At 47.2% G+C, this 19,790-nt stretch overlaps 1 protein-coding gene across 1 annotated transcript; it reads left to right on the forward strand.

Annotated features, from left to right (window-relative positions):
• Window positions 1-208: 208 nt before the first annotated feature.
• LOC135817138 (uncharacterized) lies at window positions 209-16,758 on the forward strand. Its single transcript, XM_065330262.1, has 6 exons — window positions 209-374; window positions 718-809; window positions 4,733-5,116; window positions 7,284-7,658; window positions 15,011-15,393; window positions 16,473-16,758. The coding sequence occupies exons 2-5, from the start codon at window positions 719-721 to the stop codon at window positions 15,388-15,390; spliced, it is 1,230 nt and encodes a 409-aa protein (XP_065186334.1). The 5' UTR covers window positions 209-374; window position 718; the 3' UTR covers window positions 15,391-15,393; window positions 16,473-16,758.
• Window positions 16,759-19,790: the final 3,032 nt, after the last annotated feature.

Consider the following 19,790-nt stretch of genomic DNA (forward strand, 5'->3'; position numbering starts at 1 on the left):
AATAAAGTATACATGACTTTGTACAACAACAAAAGTCGTATCGCTACATAGCAGCAGCTGGGAGTCGTAAAAACGTTGAACCGGGTTTCAACATTGTACAACTCCCCGCTACACACTAGTACACAGCCACTCATGATTCGACGACTTCCTCGTTGTATTGCAATCAGTCTACAGCTGAAAACTGTTCTTCGTTGCTACAATGTCATGACGATTGTACATCTTGCTAGTAGCAAGGGTAGACATCTTGCTAGCAGTGCGGATCGGAGGCAAAGACAAGTGAAGACACTCGTCTTCAGTGCTTTAACTCCGCAGGTTTCCACGCGTGGTGCTACAAAGTGACGTGACGACCTGAACACGTAACCAAATCGGACAAGGTAAGAGTTGCACATAATTAGTGTCATTGGCTGACAAACGGGTACAAGCGGGTGCTATTCACGATCGGTCATTGCGTGTGTGTCTCCACAACTTGTCATGCTGCTACGTGAGTACCATGCACCATGCAGCTAGGATTCGAGTGTCCGGATAGGGTGACAATCATGACTACTGCCTGTTGCAGTTGGTATAAAAAGCAGCCGACGGTTCTGCCTTGGCCGAGTTGGTTGTTTTCTCACCGATTGTACGCTTCAGTCTTACTCTTGTGTAGCCAATGTATTTTAGTCACTGCTGAAGTTAGTGTTAGAATCGGCCGTTTGTTCGCTTTCCCGCTCGTCCGTGCAGAATGGCTGCCGGAAAGATTACTACTGTCACTGTGTCGCGCTGCACAGTAGCGGCGCTGCTCTTGGTTGCATTGTCACTCGCTTCGACGTCAGGTATGTTGATCTACGTGCGGTGTTCAATGTGGGGTTCACACTACTCGTTCTTCTTCTCCCTCTTCCTCTCCCTCTCTTCCTCTCCCTCTCTTCCTCTCCCTCTCTTCCTCTCTCCCTCTCTTCGTCTCCCTCTGTCATACACTGCACGTCTTATCCGAGTACATTGTATCCGTAGATCTACACGCTTTTGATCTTGTATTATGCACTTGATGGGAGGAATATCCATGCGACGAAAAAAGACCGTACTAATCAGGTGTACGTTTTACCCGGGTAGATCTACGTACTAACTTTTTTTTAAACGTACTAACTTATGGGTAATACCGTATTTTTCGGAGTATAGTGCGCACCTTTGTATAACGCGCACCCCCAATATTCATTGGGGGTGCGCACTTCAATCTTCATTGAAGTACATGCATTTCATATTCGGAGCATAGTGCGCACCTGCGATTTAGGGCCTAAAATAGCACATCTAAAGTGCGCACTATACTCCGGAAAATACGGTACATACAATCATCATCAATCATACATGTACATAGCCGTACACAGAGGCTGTACGCCTTAACCTGCAATATCAAAAGTACATAAGCCAGAGTGTGCAACTGTGCACATCAGATCTGAAACAGCGCAGTTCGTGCACTACGTCACCCTGATGAGGTCAGCCAAGCCGCGACTTGCGTACAGCTCAAATTTTCATGTTTCATAGCCCGGAAATCAGCCAAGTTTGCTTGATTTTCGACGTCCTGTTTCAGGATTTCGGTGTTTTGTGTGACTGTGTACACTGCGTACATCCACCGACAAGTGAAGTCACCAGGCTATCCGTATCAAAAAAACCGAAATCAGGACAAACTCAGTGACCTGCACCACCGCGACTGGTTACGCAACTTTTCACCGTACCTGTGGCTTACCATGCCGTCAGAAATGACGCATTGCACGAATTACGCTCCCACAGGAACCATCCCGAGTTGCACACTCTGGTTTATGTACTCTCGGCAATATCAATAGTGCTCAAATGCCCGGAATTGGCAGAGCGCAGTACGCAAGAGGGACACAAAAGAAATTAATAGGGCTGTTTTTTGTTGTAACTCAGAGTTTCATGTAAAAACCAATCATCATTGTCTGATGATTGGTTTTTGCCATGAAACTCTGAGTTACAACAAAAAAAAACAGCCCTATTTACTTCCTTTTGTGTACCTCTTGTGAACATAGCCGTAAACTGACTGTGTTTGGCCAATAGAGTTCAGGGATGAATTTACTGTTAGTTTTTGCATAGCAGTTTTGCTATACAACATCTCAATTGTGTAGCAATGTTTGATTTTTGATTAGCACAAAAAAGATGTCTGTGTACACGTCCCGTTAGCTCTCACCATACGTATGGTTACTTGCATCATACATGTGCAGGCAAATTGAGAGTATAGTCATGTACCACCTACACTGCGCAGTATGCATGTTACTTGACGGCGCAAGCTATAGGCATGGATACTAGTAGCCTGTATGTATCGCAGTTCTCTGCTAGTCGCGGGGGTGTTTGAGTGGCAGTAGATCGATTTTGCATAGCAAACTGCGATGCGATACCGGATAAATTCATCCCTCGAGTTACCGGTAGTAACGGGCCGTGGATGTTCGGGTTGTGTACCTATCAGGTCAGCTCGTCCGGTTTTGCTCGAATACTCGAATATTCGATCGGAGAAATTCAGAGTACTTGAACTCAGGATCTCAGTGCCAACATTCACCCTAACCTAGTTTTACGCAACGTGACTAGGAAAAAACTGTGCCGGTTTTTTGTAGCTCAAAGTCCAGCCAAAGTAGAAAGGTCAAAGGTCAGGGTCAAAGGTCAGGGTCAAAGTTCATGAGTAAAGGACAATTGAAACATGTTGCATAGCAGCTAGCAAGAACTCGCTGTCGACTTTCAGGCTGTGGCAATTGTCAGTGTGGGTGCGTGCGGGTGAGTGTGTGCGCGGGTGAGTATGTGCGCGGGTGAGTGAGTGCACGGGCGTGCCAACAACTCATAACCACACAGTGTGACGAAATCCCACAGTGCTGTAGAGCGTCTCTCTTTGCCAGTTGTTTAACATGCCGTAACCCCACCCAACAAAATGTGTTTGAAAAGGCATACTGACCAACCACCACAATCTCAATCCCTTGACAAGACATGCAGAATCCCTGGATTTCTCTCAAAATCCCTGGATGGCACAAAAACAAGTGAAAAAGAGCTTTTCCCGCCAAAAAAACGTTCTACAGCTGTGCGTACAGCACAGATCGACCCTAGGCCATAGGCTGTACGAGAGCTCGTAGACGTAGTGCAGTTTGATCAGTCGGCGCCCGCCTGTCACTTTGTCAGTGCAGATCTTGCAGGGAGTAGTACAATACCCGGTATTGTACTACTCCCTGGTTCGAAGTGCGAATGAGCACCGTACATACCTTTGCAAAAATTTCAAAAAAACCGGGACATTCGGGCAGAAATCATGGAGTTTTCTAGAAAATCCTGTATCAGACAAAACTTTGGCTTTTCCGGGAGTTTGCTTGAAATCCCCGGGACCCCGGGAAGAGTGTTGATTTTCCGGGATTTTCCCGGGAAAAACGGGAGGGTTGGCCAGTATGAAAAGGGAGGGGGTGTCTCCAGCCAAGTGGCACAATTGGTTAATGTGTTAGGACGCAGAGTCTTTTCATGCAATTCCAACAGAGAGCTCGGAGAGGGGCGGTCCTGGGTGGGTGCAATTGACCGCGCACGCTTGTGGGCTAATCAGACTATGGCCAAAGTCAAGTCTGAACGTGAATTTCCCGTTGTGATGCAGCGGTGCAATCGTGTTTCGAGTGGCAAGTGCACAATCGCTGATCAAACACGATCAAACACGCCGGAGTCATAGAAACATGCTCATGGCTGACCTTAGTTTGAATAGCCTACTCTGACTGGGGCTGAATAGCCTACTCTGACTGGGGCTGAAAACTCACAGGCACAATTAGGCACCGGCGGATTCTGCTCGAAAAGCAGTGAAATTGGCAGAACCATACAAACCTTATGGCGGGCAATTCCTCGAATTCTGCTCCATTTCTTTATCCACATACCAAACATGCATGAAACTTACCAGAAAAAGTAGCGAATTCTGCCAATATTTCTGCCGGCATAATCCGCTGGTGCCTAGGAACAATACAATCATGTACATCAGTACAACTCACTGACATGTACCCTGGGCAACTGTTATACCTGAAACACTAGTGTGAAAAGCACTATTTTTGGTGAGCCTGCATGTCACTCACTGTCTATTCCAGTCACTGCAACTTGCCTTCAAAGTCCACGTTTAAGGTTGCCCGGGGGAATGTCACACTGAAGTTTTCCTGTGCTACTCCCAAGCGGTGAAATGTCCTTGTGGATCTTTCTGATTTGTTGAGAAAGTGCTATGGAAGCACACTCACCTATTTGTATTAAATCTAAAACACATAATTATTTGCTCTGATAAGAAGAAAAGAGCAAAAGCGGTCGTTATTATTTGCTCTGATAAGAAGAAAAGAGCAAAAGCGGTCGTTAAAGCCAGGTGATCTTTAGAACCAGGTCCCATACATTCGTGGTATATCGGATTATGCATACATGTGCATGATTGTACTTCCATATACTACCTCCGACAAGCGAAACTTGGCGCGTTTTTTTACTTCAAATTCCTCGAAATAACTCACGCTTTACAATCAAATCGAATGATTGACTCACCAAAATACAGCTTTATATAGCTCACCAAGGATGCGCACTCCAACCGTTCTATGGTCACGGTCATGCAATGTTATCGCATGAGCTGATTATAACTGGTGGTGTTAGTGGATAATAGGCTAACTTGTAGTTCCTTGGTCTTCTTTTCTCGTCTTATAAATTAATCCTTGGCTCCCCACCAGAGTCTAACATATTTGCCCTTTCTATTTTCTCTTCTCATGATCAGCTTCACCCCAAAGTGTCACGATCTTGAGGTCGGGCATAGCCTTCTACCCGCCGGCAAACCGGGTGTACATCCTAGATGGAGCGTCGGGCCCCGCTAACGCCCTGGACCGCATGGTTTGCAGAATTTCCTTCAGTCTAGGAGGCGCCACTGGCACCAGTCAGCCATCCCAGTCAGCGAACCTCTGGACTTTCAACGGCGAGCCATTGGCTGGTGGAGAGATGATGAGGCATAAAAACCTTACCGTTACCCACTCTTTACCCCAGGGACTTATGCTGAACTACTACTCAAGCTTGTCCTGGAGCCGCAATGTCACCAAGGCGTCCGGGGGCACCTACAGATGCGGGTGGAACGGCGTGTATCAGGAATTCGAGATCATCGTCAACCGTAAGTACAGACGTGCAATTCTGTGCAGCATCGCGGGAAGCGTGAGCTTGCGAAGTCTGAAGAAAAATGTTGAACAGTCTCAGCTACACCATAGCTCAGAGTTCAGAGCGTTTCTGGCCTCAAGCAATGGTCCCTGGTTCGAGTCCTAATGGTGACAGTCAATTTTTCTTCAGACTTTTTCCCTTTTCCATTCCCCCAAACCAACGAATACTTGGAAATCTCGTAGAAACGAGAGAGCTTGGAAGCTCAGGGCCCTACGCTATGCTTTTTTTGCCTTGATGACCTAGACAAAAAAAAGCATAGGGATGTTATAAATTCTTTTTTTATTATAATAAAGACATAACCTGGGATTCGAACCCGCACTATCGCGCGCCCTGCATGCATCCCCCGATACACTTCGCATACATTTGTTTGTTTGTGTCACGCCTGGCGCTATCCGTATCTACCGGCAAAAAAAGCATAGGATGTTATAAATTTTTCAATTCTCCTATTTTTTTTTCAGGCATATCCTGGGATTCGAACCCGCACTATCGCCCTACATGCATTCCCCCATACACTTCGCATTCATACCCATTCTTCCAAGTTGTTTCACATTGTGATCTTGCATTTGAAAGCCCTATTTGAATATGCAGTGTGGCCAGCCGTCTTTGATGGCACGGTACGGTAGGGGATAGGTACGGGACAGGTACGATCGAGGGTAATACGACACCGTCTCCCGTACCGTACCGTACCATCAAACACAGCTGGCCACATACAGCTGCCCGCAATATTCAAATAGGGCTTTCAAACGCAAGATAATAACGTGAAGCAACTTGGAAGAATGGGTATGAATGCGAAGTGTATGGGGGAATGCATGTAGGGCGATAGTGCGGGTTCGAATCCCAGGATATGCCTTAAAAAAATAGGAGAATTGAAAAAATGATAACATCCTATGCTTTTTTGCCGTCAGATACGGATAGCGCCAGGCGTGACACAAACACACAAACAAATACCAAACGAGAGAGCTTGGAAGCTCAGGGCCCTACGCTATGCTTTGTTGCTTAGCTCATCGTGCATGTTGTGGGAACTGATGGAAATGTTTCCTGGGACGGCGCTGACTCTGCCGATCACGCGCACGGGCGTTCTGGAGTCGACAGGATCTCTCTCCCGTAACAATCGACTCATTCCTTGTTCCGTTTGGACTGTAGCTTGTGCTCGTTTTCATTGCGCTTGCCTTGCCCTCTTTGGTCTTTCCATAACCTTGAGCCTTCCAAGTTGGAAGGCTGTCGGTTAGCGCTACGGAGATGTGTTGAAGCTAGGTGCCAGGACGTCGAATGTCTCAGTACTCTGTCAGTTGTGTGCCTATTTATTGCACTTTCTGACTGTATATAGTATCTGGTTACAGTGATGAAGAGTTACTCTTAACTCGTTTCCATATGTCCTTTTCCTTTCCAAGAGGGCATCTTCAGGAATATGTTTTCATCGCTCTTTTTATTGTTGGTAACATGAAAAAATGTGGGCACAAGTTATGCGATCGAGTCCACCAACTAACCAGATTTTGAACGGTCAGAGTTCCTTGGCTCACGAGTTCTTTTTATTGTTCTTCACATATAATTCCACCAGAGTTCTTTATTAATTTTGCTCATCAACACTTTCTCCGAAATCTGTTTGTGGCAAATTCGATAAAGCCTAGGTGATATGTCGACTCCGCTAGTTCGGTTCATTGGGATTCTTCAACTATAGCTAATAGCTGATTTACTGAAAACTTCTTTCTCCAAGAGGCCTATTTGTGCAATCGCACAACTAACGTTGTTACTGGACAGGGCTGGTCGAGCCAGCTACAAGTGGAGTGCTTGACACACAGATATGCAGAGCAGTAGGCATAAACAACGAAGGAGAAGGGCCATGATGCTGCAAGTGAGCATGTACCTTCAAGATTCACCCACTTCAGCGATTGTCTGTCTGACTGTGACGATCGCTGAAGTGCGTGGAACTTGAAGTTACCGCCTCACAGCCCCTCGCCTCGCGGTTGCACATGTATTTGTAGAGCTGTATGGGTAGGGTGATTGCGACAATCAGTGCATTGGCATACAACTTACCGTGCCAGGGAGGTCCAATGTTGCATGATGATGAGGTCGGACTGTCTGATGTGCATCCGCTTTCTTCTTGTTTTCTTGCTCACCTGCAGCCCTTGAAGTACTACTGGTCCGCCAGCTGGGCAAAGATGAATTTATGCCGTCCCGCGTGGCCGTACTGGATGGAGATTCGCGGTTTATAATCGGTGCAGAAGTCTACTGCCTGATTCGCTGGTCGGTAGGCTTCGAAAAAACAGCACATCTCAACAGCGTCTACTGGAAATACAACGGCCAGCCATTGGTGAACAGTGGGCGAGCAAATATCACCGTACGGACCGTGTTAATCGGGTATAGTAAGGAAGAGAAGTTGTATGTTCCCTATTTTCTGGTCCGGATCACCTGGCCAGAGTACTTCACACCGCAACATACCGGCATTTACACCTGTGGTTATGGGTCTACCGTCAAGTCTTTTCAGCTTGTTGTCAACCGTAAGTACAAGCAAGACTGCATACTGGGAGAGTTGAAAGTGTGACGAGTCTAAAGTTTTTAAAACGATTTGCAAACTAAGTTTCCTCCGCCTGGCGGGCACAAGGTTTAAAACGGCCCTGCCATCGCACATCCGTCTGCCATATCTCTAGTACAGAAGAGAGGGAGGGAATGGCACTCCAGTAACGTTTCTTTGATCTTGAGTTAATTTGACGATGGATTTTTTTCTCGTTAAAACGTTAGATGCTGTGCCCAGTAGAGATTCAAGCCTTACAATGAACAAAAGACTGTACTTCCTCCGCGTCATTAAAATTGTTGCTTCCCAGAGTGATTTTTCGAATCAATTTTGTCCACTCGAAGGGCAAAGAAATCAGCTAGAAATTGAGGCAGAGCATTGTCGACGGACCAAGCTTTAGTTTGTGGCCTCCCGCATCGCTGCTAAGGTCGACGTCTTCATCAGACTTTGAGGCAGACCCTTCAGCACTCAACAATATGCTGAACAAGACGCGCGTTCAAATACAGGTCAAGAAACTTCGTTTTCAAGCGATCCATACCACCAGGTGGCAGGTGATGAAGGCAAGCTAGCATTTTTTCAAGTACACTGTAACGACCTTCCAGCGGGATAGGGTAAGTAGTTCCGTACCTTCTTTCCTTGGCAAGCGCTTCGCTGATTTTGTTGGTGTTTTCAGACCTGCTACCTTCGCAGCAACATGCGCCACAAGTAGCGTATTTTAGGAATTTGAGAACACTTTGTTCTTGCCATCATCAACTTCAGCATTTCGTATTCAGGAGAGATACCAGGATTCTTATACCCGAGCTTGCAGTCTTGATAAATGCCCATGCGAACGATGTGGGACGGCACGAACTCCAGAAAAACGATATGCGCTCTGGGGCGGAATAGTGCGGAGCGCGATGAATTTGCTTGGTGCGGAAGAGAGCTCCGACAAAGTCCGAGACCACCACGGCTTCTGTAACAAGTAGACATTGCACAGGAAGGGTCGCACCAATGTTCAAACACAGAAAACAGCGATTCCGACAGTCTGACTAAGACGATCCAAGTCACAAACATTGCGATGTGCGAAGCGACAATTTTAATGACGCGAAGGAAGTATGATTCCTATCTTGACTTGTAATGGACTCGCCCTTGGCGGAAATCTGTTTACGTATTTTCGAATGGAATCGGGCCAGGCCCACCTTCAAGAGAATGCGAGCCCAGTGCATGTACACAGAACATGGTTATTGTGTGTGAACTGTGAAACAAATGGCATGACACCTAGCACTAGAGAAAAGCGAAGCATAGCGTGGACAATACTGTCACGGCAACAGCAGCAGCAGCAGTAGCAGTAGCAAATAGCGTGGACAATAACAGCAACAGCAGTCACTGAGCAGTAGCCAATACCACCTGAAGCATGTAGTGATGTAATCATATACATATGTATAGTGTGCGCATGCGTGCATGCTTGCAGTAGAGAACTCGCAGAGCTTGAAGACGAAGCCTGCAATGGCTACCTCCAGACTTGCATTGTTGTAGTGTTGCCCATCTACATTGGCGCAGTGAACAGGTCAAGATGACAACGAAGGGCAGAGTGCCCAAGGATTTTGTACCCGATTACGCCGGCGACATCGGGGCCGATTTTGAGCTTTGGCTCGAGGATGTCAATGACTACTTAGCAATTTGTAATGTTTCTACTGCTGCTGACAAAAAGCGTTTATTTTTGAATTTGGCCGGACTCTCAGTTCGCAAAGTTGTGAAGGGTCTGGTTATTCCTTCTCCGCCAGCAAATGATGATGGTTCTCCTGGAGACGAGTACGTAGCACTGACGGACGCCGTTCTGGCGCACTTCCGTCCCACCATCAATACGACGTCAGAACGTCACAAATTCCGGCAGCTCAAACAAGGGCCGGAGGAATCCGTCTCCACCTTCGTTGGCCGTTTACGAGAGAGAGTGGACTTATGTAAGTTCGGGGCGACGGATGTGGACAGCGTGGTTAACTCCCAGGTGCGAGACCAGTTGGTTGCAGGTTTGAAATCCCCCGAAGTTCGTCGCGAGTTGCTCAAGGAGTCCAGACTCACCCTCGCAGATGCCATCACCAAAGCAGTGGCACTGGAGACCTCCTATGCGGAGAGTAAGCTGTATGATCCGCCGGCAGAGCCTGCCAATCAGTTTAGCTCAGTGGCTGCCGTTAGTGCGACCAGACAGCAACGCAGACAGCCACGTACAGTATCTGGTTCTTGCAAGTACTGTGGCCGTACACATGCTAAGGGAAAGTCGTTTTGCCCTGCAGCCAACATCCGCTGTCGCAGTTGTAGCAAGGTCGGACATTTTGCGGCCGTATGTCAGTCGCAACGCTCTGGATTAGATGCTAACGCCGTCGACGAGGAGCCCGCCGACCTAGCTGACCAGGCTCATTTGGTTTATGACACCGTGTACATGGCTGAGCAGACCGGGTCACACCGCCAGTTCCTCGCATCGCTATTGGTGGATGGCAAGGAGTGTGAAGGTTTGCTGGATACCGGTGCAAGCCGTACTATTCTCACCGATGACATTGTCCAGCCTACCCGCAGCAGTAATCGTGTCCTCAAGGCGTACACAGGCGGGGAGATTGCAACTTTAGGCATGGCTGATGTAACCATTGCATCTCCTACGCGTACCATGTCTTGTAGTTGTTTTGTTGTACCCCATGGGAAACATCGTATTCTGTTCGGCCAGGATGTGATCTCTGAACTTGAGCTGTTGGTTCCAGCGCACCTGGTGGACACTGGCAATTTGGTTGACACCGAACCAATTTCCATCTCCGTGGATGCTGAAGCTAGGCCGGTGGCTCAACCAGCACGACGTCCCCCATTCAGCGCCAAGGCCGACATTGAACATGAACTGCATCGTCTTGTCAAGGCAGATATCATCGAGCCAGTTAAGGAAGCGTCTGGATGGGTATCGCCGATCGTCCCAGTCCGTAAGTCAAACGGCACCTTGCGTTTATGTGTTGACTATCGGCAGTTGAACAAGTCTATTGTTAGAGAGCGACGTTCATTGCCAACCATTGATGAGATTACTGCGGAGCTTGCGGGAGCGGAGGTTTTCTCGGTTTTGGACGCAGAGTCTGGTTTTCACCAGCTCTTGCTTGACGACCAATCCCGACCGCTTACCACGTTTACCACACACTGTGGTCTCTATCATTTCAAACGACTGCCATTTGGCATATCCTGTGCTCCCGAGATATTTCAGCGTGTTGTAACTGATCTCCTTTCGGGTTTGCCTGGTGTTGTTGTCTATATAGATGACGTCTTGGTGTATGGTCGCAACCGGGCGGAACACGATGCACGGCTCGCTAGCGTTTTGGAACGACTCAAAGCTGCTAATCTCTGCCTCAACTGGGGCAAGTGTCGCACTCGACTGACATGTGTCAAGTATCTCGGCCATGTCCTGACGAAGCAAGGTGTTCAACCCGACACATGCAAGCTTCAAGCTATCAGTGAACTGTCGGAGCCCACGTGCCTCGCCGACGTTCAGCGTTTTCTCGGGATGGTCACCTGTCTGGGCAAGTTTGTTCCTCAGCTGTCTCAAGTAACTGAGCCACTTCGTTCGATCGTCAAGCAGCCAGAGCCATTTGTAGCTACTGAGAGCCTGATTGCGGCATTCAACGCAGTAAAGCAGGCAGTCGCTTCATCTCTGCAGACATTGGCGTACTTCCGCCCATCTCCAGATGTTCGTACGGCTGTCAGCTGCGATGCTTCGCCTCAAGGTTTGGGCGCTATCCTCTGGCAGCATGACGACAAGGGCCAGTGGGTGCCAGTCACTTGTGCCAGCCGATCATTGACTGATGTGGAGACACGCTATTCGCAGATGGAGCGTGAAATGTTGGGTGTGGTATTCGCTCTAACTCGTTTCCGCCAGTACCTTCTGGGCCGGGATGTGGACGTCTTCACGGATCACAGACCACTGCTCCATATAGTTCAGAAGCCGTTTGATGACGTCCCACCACGTCTCCAGCGTTGGCTAGTCTCTCTGATGCCGTATTCGTACTCCCTCAAGCACATCCCAGGAAAGCAACTGTTGTGCGTTGACGCCTTGTCTCGTGCTCCGCTGAAGACCACTGTCTCGTCTCCAGCTGAGTCCCGGTCATTGAATGAGTACGTCAACATGGTTCTTGAGGCAGCACCAGTCAACCTTGAGGAGATCCGCCGTGCCACTCAAGACGACGCAACGCTCCACAGTGTCCTGCAGCGTGTGCTCACCTCATCCTGGCGCGATGCCTCGCCCGCTGAGCAGCCGTACTATCTCGTCAGAGATCAACTCACTGCAGCTGACGGTGTGTTGCTATTGTCGGCACGTGTTGTGATACCAGAAGGGCTACGCCATTCCGTCATGGCATTAGCGCATGAGGGACACCCGGGCCAGGAAGCCTTTCAAGATTCCCTCCGGCAGAGGGTTTGGTGGCCAGGGCTCACCAAGGACGCTAGTCTGTATGTGGAACGTTGCTCCGAGTGTTGGCGACGTCGCACAAACAGTCCGCAAGATCTTCTCCCCACTGAGATTGAAGGCGTGTGGGAGAAACTGGCAATCGACCTGGTATCTATTGAGGGCCACTCTGTTCTCTCCCTCATTGATTATGGCTCCCGGTACCCTATCCTCAAGGTTCTGTCCTCTACAACCACTACAGCTATCGTGGACGAGCTAGATGAAGTGTTTGCCCTATTCGGTCTACCGTCTGTACTGGTTTCGGATAACGGGCCACAGTTTGTGTCGGAGCAGATGACCACCTTCTTGCAGCGGCTGGGCATTCGTCACATCCGCTCCAGCCCACGTTATCCACGTTCCAATGGCATGATGGAACGACTCCATCGTCTCGTCAAGGAAAGAATGGTGGCACTGAAGCCTCATTTACCTTTCCGTCGACGACTGAACCAGGTTCTGTTCGACGTCCGACATTCCCGACACCGCATGTTGGGAACCTCTCCAAACGAGGCTCTGTTCTCTCGCCCATTGCGTAGCAGAGTTCCTACCATGATCCCTCCTCGCATTGTCAACCCCAGCATCCAGCTGAGAGCCAAGGCCACAATGGCACGTGATCATGACGCTCGTCGTGGAGTGAAGGCCTTGCCACATCTGCAGGCGGGCAAGCGGGTGATCCTCCATGACGGATACAATGATCCAGCCAAGCCGTGGACCGTGGTGGAGCAGTACGGGAGGCAAGTGGGAGTAACCGACGGTGTCCGGATTCTGCTTCGTAACCGCCAACATGTCAGAGAATTGGTCTCACCTGCTGCTGCATCGTCTGATTGGCCTGAGTTTGTTGCCTCCGTACCCAAGTCACCGCTGTCCACGCCTCCTGTTAGTGTTCCGGTTCCGACTAGCCCAGCCGCACCACAATCGGCGACAGGTAGTGAGCCATTGGTGCCAGCGTCAACGGAAGCTGAGGCCCCTCTCACCCGTTCTGCACTTGCGGACGCCTCACCCCCGTGTTCTTCGCCTCGTCCAGTTTCTCCTAGCGATGTCTGCAGGGATCAGACCAGCTCACCAGCCAGTGAGTCTCCCAAGCGATTTCATGATGGCATGAAAACCCGTTCTGGCCGTCAGGTAACCCTTACAGAGAAGGCCAGAGCGGCTTATGGATGACTGCTGCTGCTGCTGCGGGACAGTGTGTCCATGGACACGTAGAGACCATTTTACCGTTTTTTTTTGTGCTGAACTTTTCTTGTTTTGTTTTCTTCCTCGTTCACAGCCGCTTGTCGGTAGTATGTAGCGTGGTTGTGTTTTGTTTTTGTTTTTCTCAGTGATTTGCAGTTTTTAATGACTGGCGCATGGCATGCGCATTCGCATCGGTTTTTTCCTTTTCTTCTTTTTGTTTTTTCTCTTTAATTAATTGGCTTTTCCTTCTTCACTTTGTTCCTTTATTTTGATTTCTTCTTCTTCTTCTTCTTCTTCTTCTTTTTATTTGAAGGGGGAGATGTAGTGATGTAATCATATACATATGTATAGTGTGCGCATGCGTGCATGCTTGCAGTAGAGAACTCGCAGAGCTTGAAGACGAAGCCTGCAATGGCTACCTCCAGACTTGCATTGTTGTAGTGTTGCCCATCTACAAAGCACATGTTGTGTGTGTGTGTGTGTGTGTGTGTGTGTGTGTGTGTGTGTGTGTGTGTGTGTGTGTGTGTGTGTGTGTGTGTGTGTGTGTGTGTGTGTGTGTGTGTGTGTGTGTGTGTGTGTGTGTGTGTGTGTGTGTGTGTGTGTGTGTGTGTGTGTGTGTGTATTAATTAATATAGCTTTGGCAATGCACCCTCGTACATGTAAGTATCGTGTACTGCACTGGGGGTGCCACGTTTGGTTGACAATCATCATCTGATCTTTTGCCAGCCTTATTCCAGGGGTCTTCAAGGAGTGGTGACATCATATTTCCAGGGCCTATGACATCATTACCAGGGGGTCTTCAAGGAGTGGTGACATCACAATACCAGGGCCAATGGTATCATAAGTCCATTGCGCAATGACGTAATTTGTACAGCCAACACCCCACACAGCCACCCGGACATGGTCGTCTGGGCCCTCTGGGGTGTTGAACAGTGCATTGCTGATCCCAGCGTACTCACATGCATTACTCATACCTTCTATATTTGGCAATGCGCAATGGGCTTATTAGTATTCATTACCAGGGGTTCTTAGGGGCCATCCGTAAGGCCATGGTAAAAAATAAAGTTGATTCTCAGGTCATGAGCCTGTGAAAATCGGTGCGAGCGAGCGATTTTTTGTTCTATTTCCCACAATTGTTTTATTTCCAAAGATAGGGTCACACATATATGTATGTTTGTCACAGGTTCATATAATTATTTTATTATTCAGGCCAGGGAGTAGAAAAATACCGGTATTTTACTACTCCCTGATTCATGCCTTTCGCATTGACCGTTTTCATGTGCGCATATGCATGCATAGAAATTAAAAAAATCGCCGGTGCGCCGCCAAAAATCGGTGCGCGCGTACTTGAGAATCAAAGATAATTTTTACCATGGCCTAAATACCGATATTTATTTAGAAACGAAAACTAGTCATTTCTCTTCAACCCCCCCCCCCCTCCCTGAGAAACGAACACATACAAACGGTACATCAATATCGATCTTTTTTTTCCTTTTTTCTGGACATGCCCACACATACAAACTGTACATCGATATTTTTCGAGAAACAAACAGGCGCTCAACCCCCTCCCCCCTAAACGACTAGTTTTCGTTTCTAAATAAATATCTATATTAACGGATGGCCCTTTAAACGTAAAGAGAGGTGACATCACATTACCAGGGCATAATTATGGTTCACTTTCTGCCGACCTGCTGAATATTTCATTTCTGCCGTGTTCTTCACAGCAATCTCAGTGGCACTGGTCGTCGGAAACCATGATCTCCCTGGAACACAGCTAGTGACTAAGAATGGAGCACCCAGATCTAGCATTGGTTCCGAAATCTATTGTCTACTTGGCTGGTCAAAGGACGCCAAGAACATTCCCGATATCTCCTCCGTGTTCTGGACTCTCGACGGCAAGCCGGTGGTATCACTGGGAGCTAACGTTGCGGTGATCTCTGTGCGTCACTTGGTAGAACAATACGACACGATCAGCAAGAAAGTCGTGCCCGAGTACTATGTGATCCGTATGACCTGGTCGCCGATCATCACGGCAGCGCACGCAGGTACTTATCGCTGCGGCTACAAAACTGTGGCAAAGTCATTCCACCTCACCGTCACTTGAAGTGTAAGTTCGGTGCACGTGTGCAGCTGTGATGCCGAGACCCCTTGCCTTGGTCGGCTGAGCCTCACAGGTCCCACCCACTCCGTCCTGCTGGATATGTACCATTGTGTCGAGTTCTCCTCCTCATTTTAGTTCATCATGCAAGGAGTGTTCAATAGTTGAAAAATAAAATAAAAAATAAAAAAGTCACCTGGACGCAACATACAGGTCTACCCTCGTTAGTATGACATCGGGTATAGGACAAATCTCACTAGTAGACAACGATAAAAATAAAAACCCTGACGCCTGAAACACGTACACGTTCATTCACGTCCGGATAGTAGATAATACCCCCCTCCTCCCCGGATAGTAGATAATACCCCCCCCCCCTCCCCGGATTATCTACTAACGAAGGTAGACCTGTACTCTCGTTCTCATATTTTTAAATTATTTTTGAGATTGTCTGCGACAGCGCCAAAGGAATGCTTGTTGCAGACCTGGTTAAAGTTTGAAGCAAAGTTGAGTTTTGCCCGTGTTGTTGGTGTTGTCGTTGGTGTTCCGGCAAGCATCTCAATTGGAGAAGATGGCGATTCACTTTCCTGTCCCCGGCGTCATGTATGTGTACAATGTCATGTTCGATGGTCACAATTTCTGGTTGGCGGCTCAGCCTTGGTCTGCAACTGAGCCTGGACAAAGCGGCATGGTCTCCGGTACACGTTGCGCCAAGCAAGTGGTCTAGTTACTCCTAGGCTATGCAGTGAATTCGCTTGTGCTGAATATATCCATGCCTAAGTTTGACCAGCCTCGAAAATCACAAGACGACCGAGTTTACATGAAAATCGCACTAAGGCTGGGTTAACATGAAAATTGTCAACCCATGCAGGTTGACATTGTGTATTGTTTGAAAAGAAGGTGGGTGTTCAGCATAATTATTTTAAAACTAGGGTTGACCAGACTAGTATACTAAGGTGCAGACTAAAGTCCATTTCCAGCGTCCGGTACGGTTTTTTGACTGATTGGTCGGCAAACAGCACCAACATTGTCAACATCATTGATGATAGGATTGAAATGATGTTCTCATTCTGACTGCATTCCTGCTGCAGCCGACTAAGTGGACCACTGCCACCGGGTAACCAGCCCCTGTCCGCCCCCCGACATCACAGCAGAGGCACATACACATTGACAGCGGCAGCCAGCTGCTGGCTCTGCCAGATCACCATGATGCAGAAGCTGCTGCATTGTCCGCAGTCGACCTGCGTGCAAGCTGCATACCGGCGGGCCAGGCTGAACAGGATTCAACCTTTTTTTCCTTTTTTTTTAACATTTTCAATTTCATCACTTTGCTTGCACTCTTTTTTTATGTTCTGAATCTCAGTGACTTTTCAGATACTTTCCGCATTTCACGCAGCAGTTGTGATCCCTGCACACCATGCGATCCTGCATCGCTGCGAGCAGATCAAGGTGGTACTTGGTACTTGCCAGATGTATTATAGCAATAAAAACTGCTTTATGGCAGTTTTCTAAAAAAAGTTATTGTGTTCTAGTCCATGGACCCCGTCTAAAAAGTAAGAAATTAACGAAATGTGATAGCCGAAAATTAAAATTTCACACAAAACCTCACAATAATCACAACACTTGAAATGCTGCTTTCAACACTAAACCTGTACTGCACCAACAATTGGCAACATGCACGTCATGCATGCATAGGAAAGAGGATCACGAGGGGAAAAGGTCTTCTACATGTAGCTTTTCATTCTGTGTGTGATTATTGTGAGGTTTTGTGTGAAATTTTAATTTTCGGCTATCACATTTCGTTAATTTCTTACTTTTTAGACGGGGTCCATGGACTAGAACACAATAAATTTTTTTAGAAAACTGCCATAAAGCAGTTTTTATTGCTATAATTTCTTTTGTTTTTTCTGTCACCAATCAATGGAATGCCCTATATCAAGAGTGCATAAACAAGGACTCTTGCCTATATCAATATGTAAATTTAAACTAAGGGGGCGTTCGTTTTTGATCTACAGGTTTGGGTAGAAACTACTTCTTTCGGTAGAGGTGTTCGTTTTTTGAAAAAAAATTCTACTCAAAAGGGTAGATTCTACTTTCCTCTACCGGCTCTACCGGGAAAAAGTTGGTAGAATCCGGTAGAAGTTGGTAGAGCTACGGGATTTCCAGCAAGATCAAGGATTTGTACACAACTCCATAAAAAAAAGAAACATTTCACGTACGCATCGTGTAAACTACTAGATCTGGTAGAACAGCGTTCGTACACTTGCCTCTACCATCTACCTCTATCGGTAGAGTGACTCTACTCTACTCTACCAAGTAGCTAAAAACGAACGCAGCCTAAATGATGGCCTTCACATCATAATCAATACCGTATTATACGCATTGATGTGCAAGCCTTTTCTTGCAGAAAATGGCAAAATGCATGTTCTTCTGCGGGGAAACATGTGAGTACGTAGTGGTGGACCGTGGTAATACTTTTTTTATACGGAGGTCATTCTGTGCATGTTGCTGTAGCAGAATTTCATGACTGTCATAAAATTGTTTTGCCTTTCAGATATTTCAGATCTCCCCACCCTCGATCAGATTTATTTGAGAAATGTAACCAGGTACGTGTCGCAGATGTTTTTGTTGATTCTGTGTTTATAATGGTTTATAATCATGGGTTTTCGTGATAAGGTCATCCTGCATCATATTGCACTGAAATCGTAATCCTGTTGATGTCGATACAACTTTTGGAAGTAGTTCAATGACTTCAAACTGTTAGTCCACGATTTTCTAAAACAACACAGCAAACACCAAGGGACCAATGGTATTTATTCTGTGAGTTTGTCTTAACCTATTCCCCCCCCCCCCCCCCCCCCCCCAGTGAATACAATTATTTCTCCAATAGACATACGAATAGATTTCTTCTACAGCGAAAGATGATTCTAAGTCACACCAACTCATTGACTGGTCTCATGTGAAACAAATGAGTAACTAGAGAGGTTCTGCAAAACGAAAATGCGTACAAACTTTCGTCCTACTTCATGAAGTGCGAAATTTCGCACGAACTTTCGCAACTTTGGACGCGAAACTTGCAGGGAACGCGAAATGAACTGTCGTAGGAAAATTCGTGAGATCGGGTCATGGCGTACGTGCACTTGGCCCACGCAAACTACGAAAATGTGCAGAACGCAAAATTCGTGCAAAAATTCGTACACACTTTCGCAAGGACTGTCGCGAAACTTCGTTCGAATTTTCGTTTTGCAGAACCTCTCTACTGAACCTTTCTTTAGAAACATGACGGCAACTGAAGCAGCAACAGAGAAAGTACGATACATGTACAGCACATTCTTGCAGGTACATGTACTACAAACAGATTGCAGATCGTAATTCTTGCTTTGGCGGCACGAAACTTTATTTGGGGCAGTGCAATCTCGGCGGTACTCACAAATAATAAATCAGCCCAGACTCGAGTAAACAAATCCAATCATACAAGTACAAGATCTTCACGAGACGAGACTGCACCCATTGGCTTGTTTCGTATGAAGCAAACAAGTTACTGATCCTCTCCACAATGGAGATTTTCCCTGATATGCGAATATATTTTGCAAACTCGGTCAATGGGTCCTTGAACCTTTCCCTCCAGATTGGGAACTGCCAACGATAGTATGCCACTGACCAGTGCCTTACTTGTAACGTACCAATGTACAGTACAATGAATATGAGTATTTCGACAACACATCTAACATAAGCCTTACCGTCAAGAAGGTGAACTCGCGTTCTTCGCACACTCTAGACAAGGGCAAAGAGATAAAAATGGATCTAAATCCGAATAAAATCAGCACACGTTTCCGTAAATGAAAGGGTGAGCATAAGCAAATGAATCGAAGGAAACAAAGAGATCCTGTCAGCTTTTCCATTATTAATTTTATTGCATTCCGCCCAAAATCAGCACACTTTTCGTAAATGAAAGAGTCAACACAAGCAAATGAATCAAAGGGAACTGGTCAACTCACCTGTCATTGAGTAATATTCCGCGAAAGGAGGTCTCAGCAGCGCCGAAACGAAATAAGCCAGGCCAGGAGACGAAATATCCGAAACAGCTCATACAAGAAGCAGTTCCAAAGAAGGAAGTAAGTTCCTCGCGCATGCACATCCGCGGATCCGAACGTTCGAACGTTCGAACACGGACTGCACTGCAACACAATGTCTGCCGTGCACGTGCACCGCACGCGGCTACCAGCCGTTGGTAGATCTAATACCGAGCACCTTACGTAGAGACTTACGTAGCCTAAGTGAAATACCGAGCACCTTACGTAGAAACTTACGTAGCATAGCGGTGTCGTTTTTCTTGCCATGTGAACACAATAATAGAAAAGCTGACAGGATCGCTTTTCTAAATTTCGGTACCCTCTGCAATACTGCCT

The sequence above is a fragment of the Sycon ciliatum genome, chromosome 5 (assembly GCF_964019385.1).
Source record: "Sycon ciliatum chromosome 5, ocSycCili1.1, whole genome shotgun sequence".
Taxonomy (NCBI): Eukaryota; Metazoa; Porifera; class Calcarea; order Leucosolenida; family Sycettidae; genus Sycon; species Sycon ciliatum.

What these genes read in the sequence shown, in the direction of transcription:
- LOC135817138 (XM_065330262.1), top strand. Translation starts at nt 719, where the DNA reads ATGGCTGCCGGAAAGATTACTACTGTCACTGTGTCGCGCTGCACAGTA. An exon ending in ATTCGAGATCATCGTCAACC is followed by an intron (nt 5,117 to 7,283) that starts GTAAGTACAGAC and finishes GCTCACCTGCAG; the next exon opens with CCCTTGAAGTACTACTGGTC. An exon ending in TTTTCAGCTTGTTGTCAACC is followed by an intron (nt 7,659 to 15,010) that starts GTAAGTACAAGC and finishes TGTTCTTCACAG; the next exon opens with CAATCTCAGTGGCACTGGTC.